General features: G+C 32.8%; 1 protein-coding gene across 1 annotated transcript in view; it reads left to right on the top strand.

Annotated features, from left to right (window-relative positions):
• Window positions 1–229: 229 nt before the first annotated feature.
• Window positions 230–7,344, top strand: part of LOC107734413 (myotubularin-related protein 3-like) — a 21,244-nt gene continuing 14,129 nt past the window's right edge. The window contains exons 1-5 of the mRNA XM_016546365.1: window positions 230–257; window positions 2,170–2,234; window positions 2,312–2,371; window positions 4,741–4,857; window positions 6,204–6,286. Coding sequence (XP_016401851.1) covers window positions 2,232–2,234; window positions 2,312–2,371; window positions 4,741–4,857; window positions 6,204–6,286 — 263 coding nt within the window. The 5' untranslated portion in view covers window positions 230–257; window positions 2,170–2,231. The remainder of the gene's footprint in view (window positions 258–2,169; window positions 2,235–2,311; window positions 2,372–4,740; window positions 4,858–6,203; window positions 6,287–7,344) is intronic.

The following is a 7,344-nucleotide window of genomic DNA, read 5'->3' as shown; positions in this document are numbered from 1 at the left end:
CACATGATCTGATTATGTTGCATCATGCTTGCTTAATTTGGTTTTTAATGTTTAACTCTGTCCTTTTTAACCTCTCCTCTCTTGCAGACTTACTTTCTTTCTTTCTTTGAGCGTCTTCTCGACACACAGAGAGACCGAACCGGAACCAGAACCAGATCCAGATCCAGAACCAGATCCAGATCCAGAACTAGATCCAGAACCAGAACCAGATCCAGAACTAGATCCAGAACCAGAACCAGATCCAGAACCAGAACCAGGTCTGTAGACCTTCACTTTAACATCGTGTGTCAGAAATGATGTGCATGGAATGTGTGCGTGTTAGTGCATGTGTGTTACAGACGAAGATTTGCGGTTCCTTGAGTTAACTTGCTCTTTCTGCATAGTTGAGGATTCATATTTATTGTTTTCTGATGCATCAACACACAGTGAAATTAAAATGAACACTGTGTCTTGTGCTGACATTGATGAGACATATGATGGGATTGTGTGGTTGTTTGGAATGGGAAACTAATGCTTTCATGCAGTTATATTTCATATGAATTGCATTAATGAAAATCCCATCACACATTTTCACTTTATTTTTTTTATAAAGATAAGATAAGAGATATTGCAGTTATTAAGACTCTAAGATCGGCGAGATCTTACATGACGCCTGTAAAATCATTCATAAATCTCTGTGTCGGGGGGTGCTTTGTAGATCTCATGAAGTCTGTCGAGGTCAGAGAAGAGAGAGAGAAAAAATATTAATATAAATATTTATATTTTGATTCTATGAAATTATTTAAATTATAAAGTAAATTTTTTAAAATTCATTTCTTTGTGCTGATTTAAATAGAACACAATTGTGTATCATTTTATTTGATATAACAGTGTTATTGTAGCATCATTTAGATGCTATTATAGTTTTTATTAATATTTTGAGTTTACATTTTTATATTTATATTTGAGTTTATCTTTTTTATTTATTTATTTTGTTGTCCTACCGTAAATATATCAAAACTTAATTTTTGATTAGTAATATGCATTGCTAAGAACTTCATTTGGACAACTTTAAAGATGATTTTCTCAATATTTAGATTTTTTTGCAACCTCAGATTCCAGATTTTCAAATAGTTGTATCTCGGCCAAATATTGTCCTATCCTAACAAACCATACATCAATGGAAAGCATATTTATTCAGCTTTCAGATGATGTATAAATCTCAATTTCACAAAATTGACCCTTATGACTGGTTTTGTGCTCCGGGGTCACAATTTAGTTTCAGTTAGTATACTCTGTTTTACAGTAATGAGAATTTGATTCATTGCCATGAAAATAATCTTAATGGTAGTAAAATAATCTCATTTTTAAATGCAAAACATAATAATAGTCTTTTGGTTTTCTCATCTAGTGTTGAATCACTGGAGTGCCTGTATAAGGTAAATCCATACAATCAATAGCTTGAGTCTCACTGTATTGATCTGCTTCGAAACGATCGGCATGATTCAGCAACAGCCAAACGCCTCGTTGATTATGAAATGTTTCATTGATTATGTCAGTTCAGTCCTGTTTTTAATAGCATCGGCCAAATTATTAAAACAATGTGAATAAACCCTAGAAACCTAGAACCTAAATGGATTGAAGAAGGGCTGCACAATTAATCGAATTTCTAATCGCGATTACAATTACGGATGCCACAATTATGTAATCGTTCAAAGCGGCAATTAATTGTCCACTTATGTAATTCTGCACGCTTAAGATGCGTTTTTTTCTTTCTACGTGTTATCTTAAGGGTTTTTCCATTTTTTATAGTTTTAGTATAACATTATAATACCATTCATATTTTTACTTTTTTATAATTTTAAGAAGAAACCGATCCGATGTTTAGTTGACATTTGAAGCTTAATACTATAGAAAAGCACTAAAGGTTTTTCAGCTTGTTTATTTTCATATAAAAATGCGGCATGCAGTTGCATCAAACAATGGTATAAACATCATTCAATGTAAATTGTGACAATCGTAATTAATAATCGCAATTACAATTTCAAGGGAATTATCGACAATTATGATTTTTGTCATAATCGTGCAGCCCTAGATTGAAGCATGGTAAAGTGTGTTGAAGTGAGTGCAACTATGATTATATTCAGTGATTTGGTGTCTTGTAGTGAATGTTAATCACGCGTCTCTCAGGTCGGTCGGTGCGTTTGCCGTCTGTGGGACTGAGATCCTCTCTGCTCGCTCGTCCCGGGGTCATGGTAAGACCTCGAACCCTGCTTTACACGAGCTGATACTGCTCTCACATCACCGCTGACACCACGCTTGTGTTTTGAAGGTTGAAGAGGGGCAGCAGAGTTTGGAGGCGCGGGGGAGCTCCGTACCGGAGGACGAGCAGGTATCACACCGCTTTAGGAATAATAATACATCTGTCCTACTTCTGATGATGGTGTTGCTTTTAATTCTGAGAGTTGCAGTATGATTTCATTGTTCACTAGGCACTTCTTTGAGAAGTTTTTTTTTTTGTATGTAATGTAGAGCCCCATGATTTCTGCAGTGTGGAAAATGAGAACGGAATCACGGGATTCAGTCATAAAAATGTAATTTACCGTTTAACACAGGATGTCATGGAATTTTTAAAATAATTTAGTAATGTATAGGAATACTACTACTACTACTACTAATAATAATAATACAATTTATTAAAACTAATCATAAAAATAATATCAAAATATATATATCACAATATAACAGGTTTTTTAAAACCATAAACTTCTGTCATGTAGCACTTTGTTTGGCCCCCAAAAAACGGATTGTTCAAATTTCATTTGGTTACATTTTAAAAGATTAATTAATCTTGTTGTTAAAGTTAAAGTTTTATGCAATCACAAGATTACCACCATTTTTGATAATAAATCTCTGTTAAATCATAAAACACAGAATCCAGAGAAATTAAAACAGACAACATAAAATTACTGGGCAAAAAAAAAATATATATATATATATATGTATATATACACTACTGATCAAAAGTTTGGGATCAGAACAATTTTTTATGTTTTTTTTTCAGGAGTTTCTTCTGCTCATCAAGGCTGCATTTATTTGATCAAAAATACAGGAAAAAATGTAATATTGTGAAATATTATTATGATGTAAAATAACGTTTTTCTATTTTAATATACATTAAAATCTAATTTATTTCTGTGATCAAAGCTGTATTTTCAGCATCATTACTCCAGTCTTCAGTGTCACATGATCTTCAGAAATCATAATAATATACTGATTTATTATCAGTGCTGGAAACTGTAATATTTTTATGGAAGCTGTGATACTTTTCAGGATTCTTTGATGAATAAAAAGTTAAAAAGAAGAGCATTTATTTAAAATATAAATATTTTCTAACAATATACACTGCAGTTCAAAAGTTTGGGGTCAGTTCATTTTTATTCTTTCTTTTTTTGAAAGAAATTTAAACTTTTATTCAGCGAGGATGTGTTAAATTGTTAAGAAGTGACAGCAAAGATTTATATTGTTAGAAAATATTTATATTTTAAATAAATGCTCTTCTTTTTAACTTTTTATTCATCAAAGAATCCTGAAAAAGTATTGCATTTTCCACAAAAAAAATATTGTGCAGCACAACTGTTGATAATTCTAATAATAAATCAGCATATTAGAATGATTTCTGAAGATCATGTGACACTTTATACTGGAGTAATGATGCTGAAAATACAGCTTTGATCACAGAAATAAATTATATTTTAAAGGATATTAAAATAGAAATCATTATTTTATATTGTAATAACATTATGCAAGATTACTGTTTTTTAGAAGAGACTTCTTTAAAACACATTACAAGTCTTACTGATCCCAAATTTTTGACCTGTTAGTGTGTGTATATATATATATATATATATATTAGGGGTGTACGGCTACACGTATTCGTAATTTAAAATTTTTTCGGTACAAGTCCTTCGGTTCAGTTTGCATGCGTTTCAGCGCGATCATCTCTTCCTCTTTTCTACTAGTTTTAACATGAAATAAACTTGAATGAACATCTCATGTCTCATGTAATCGCTCAATCAGTGTTTCAGCCGTGGAAAGACGGCAATAAAACAGCTTATAAACGAAATGTCACATAGCATTTCATTTACCTCAGGAAGTCATCAGTGTCCGCAGCTCGTTAGTGCACGATAAATGAAGTCTAGAGAAGAGCATTTCACAAAATATTAGACTATATACTCATTATATTTCACTTTACCTGTTAGTGATGTCTTCATTATTTAATGTACGTTTAAATAAATCTGTTATGAAACAAGTTATGAGAGCCACTGCATATATTATAGAAATTTTATAATTTAGAAGGTAATTTAAAAACTGCAATATGTGCAATTTACATGTTTGCATACACGCATTTTTATTTTTTTTAAGTTGAATGTTGATTATTATATTTAAAAATAATGTGACCCTGGAGCACAAAAGCAGTGTTAAGTCGCTGGGGTATATTTGTAGCAATAGCCAACAATACATTGTATGGGTCAAAATTATAGATTTTTCTTTTATGCCAAAAATCATTAGGATATTAAGTAAAGATCTAATATATATATATATATATATATATATATATATATATATACATATATATACATTACCAAAACAGAATTTGGTAAAAAAAATAAAAAAATTTATTTAACCATTAAAACAGAATCCAGAAAGCGTAAAATTGTAAAATAAAGCTGGTTTCACAGTAAGGTGTGTGTGACGCAGGTCCCGTTCCCGCTGCTGCAGGGCGAGTGTGTGGAGCGTGTCGGGAGAGCAGAGGAGTCTGTCATTGCCTTAACCAGCTACCGCCTTCACATCAAGCTGCAGGAGAACCTCATCAATGTGAGTGTTTCTCTCACACACAACCACACCTGAGCGTCTGTGCTGAGATCCCGTGTCAATCACAAATCACAGCCAATCAGAAGAGAGCGTGGGCGGAGTCTCACACTGACTGATACGATCTTTGTCATGCAGTATAATCATTTGTTCACAGTTTCAGCATTCTTGTTTCATTTAATTCAGGTAAATGTGACCCTGGACCACAAAACCAGTCATAAGGGTAAATTTTTCAAAAAGAATCATATGAAAGCTGAATAAATAATCTTTCCATTGATGTATGGTTTGTTAGGATCGGACAATATTTGGCTGAGATACAACTATTTGAAAATCTGGAATCTGAGGGTGCAAAAAAATCTAAATATTGAGAAAATCATCTTTAAAGTTGTTCAAATGAAGTTCTTAGCAATGCATATTACTAATCCAAAATTAAGTTTTGATATATTTACGGTAGGAAATTTACAAAATATCTTCATGGAACATGATCTTTACTTAATATCCTAATGATTTTTGGCCTAAAAGAAAAATCAATAATTTTGACCCATACAATGTATTGTTGGCTATTGCTACAAATATACCCCAGCGAGTGCTTTTTTTGCTTTTATTATGGCTATTAGAGTCATGCACAATAATATTTGAAGTAGAATTACAAAGCACATAATTAGTACCTGTTTTAATTAGACACATAGTTTGAATATTATTGTTCCCTGTCGTGACGTCGCGTAATATAAACCATCTCAAAAATATAATCCTGTCGCAGATCAAACACTTTTAATAGCACGTCTTTACTAATAAATGCATTTAATGCTTTAAAAGGACTAGTTCACCCAAAATTGAAAGTTCTGTCATCATCTACTCAGCCTCACGTAGACTTTTTCTTCTGTTGAGCACAAATGTTGAAATGGAATGTGAGCGAATGCTGTTTTAGAAGGACCGCAAATTCAAATCGATACATTTGAAACTGAAACTAAAGCAATAAGAAACATTTGTGTTACTTGAACAAAAACAAATCACAAAAAAATTAAATATTGCATTTAAAAAAAAAATTATAAATAAAATATTTATAAAAAAACGGCAAAGAAAACATTTCAGTTTTTAATTTAGTTACACTTAATTTTTTTTAATTACTAAATTTAAAAACTGAAATATAAAATTAATAAAAACTGCTAAAAATGACAAAATTAACATGAAAATGTAAAATATAAAAACTAATTCAAACTATTAATAAACTATACTAGTATCTCAGTGACACTAAAATAACTCTAATTAGAGTTTAGAGTCTAATTAGCACTAATTAGAATAATTGTTCCTCCTCAAGGCCTAAAGACACAGTTTCCTGTGAATGTGTGCAGGTTCCTCTGCAGCTGATTGAAAGTGTGGAGTGTCGGGATCTGACACAGCTGCATCTCACCTGTAAGGACTGTAAGCTCATCAGGTACGTCTGCTCTGACTAACAAATGCACACAATATCCTCAGTGCTGCGGAGAGGAAAACTGGTGACATATTATAAAGTCTCAAACGGAAGCCTGTTTCTGAAAATAGAAGGCAATTGTGTCTTTTTATCTCACAATTCACTTTTTTTCCACGCAGTTGCGAGTTTATATCTCACAGTTTGCACTAGTGTTGTCAAAAGACCCGGTACTTCGGTACCAAGTCGGTACTAAAAAAATGAAAACGTTACGGTACCCGGTTCTTGATGCGCGATCCGAAAGGTGCGCAGATGCGCTCTCTTCATAAAAGCACTGAGACGTGGCGACATCAAAACGAGGAAACACACCAAACTAACAAAACACTTTAAAGACAGACACCCGGATCAAATGAAAGAGTTCAAGCAGGTAAGTTTCATTTTAATTTTTAATATTTAGATCAGTGTTTCCCATACATTGACTTATTAGTGGCAAAGTCGATCAAAGTGGAAACCCGGTGCAGAAGTTTTTACATCACTGTATTTCTGAAGGAAACCGACTGTTTTCAGAAAATTATGGATGTCATTTTCATGTCATCTTGCCTGTAATGCCTGATAAAGCAGCGTTTGTGAGCGGTGCGCTGCTTTGATTACAGCCGTTAGCGGGGAAACCTCTGTTTCTTCGGCTCTACAAGCGCCTCCTGCTGGCAGAGAATGAATTTGCATATAGATGCCGCCACAAATAGAGTGCAAGTCTGTGGGAAACACCGCTTCTGTTATGAATATTATTCAATATTTTAATTTGAATGTCGGATTGAAATGAACATCGCTGTTATTAGAGTAGTTAATCGTTAGCATAAGCGTGGCTAACGCTAATATAATGAGCAGTAGAATGAAGTTTCTTTATTAACTAGGCCTATTTAATGCTCCTATATCTTTTATTAGGGTAAAAAAAAACAGGAGGACATGATGATATTTACTATTTTTACACACCAGAGGCTTTTAAATGAATTGTGAATCTAAAATATGCGCGTTAGAGAATGTACAAATGGTTAACATTGTGTCATATCAGTCAGAAAAGCAGTTCT

This window comes from Sinocyclocheilus rhinocerous, unplaced genomic scaffold, assembly GCF_001515625.1.
Source record: "Sinocyclocheilus rhinocerous isolate Xijiao unplaced genomic scaffold, SAMN03320098_v1.1 scaffold1632, whole genome shotgun sequence".
Lineage (NCBI taxonomy): Eukaryota > Metazoa > Chordata > Actinopteri > Cypriniformes > Cyprinidae > Sinocyclocheilus > Sinocyclocheilus rhinocerous.
This window is presented reverse-complemented; position numbering and strand designations above follow the sequence as displayed.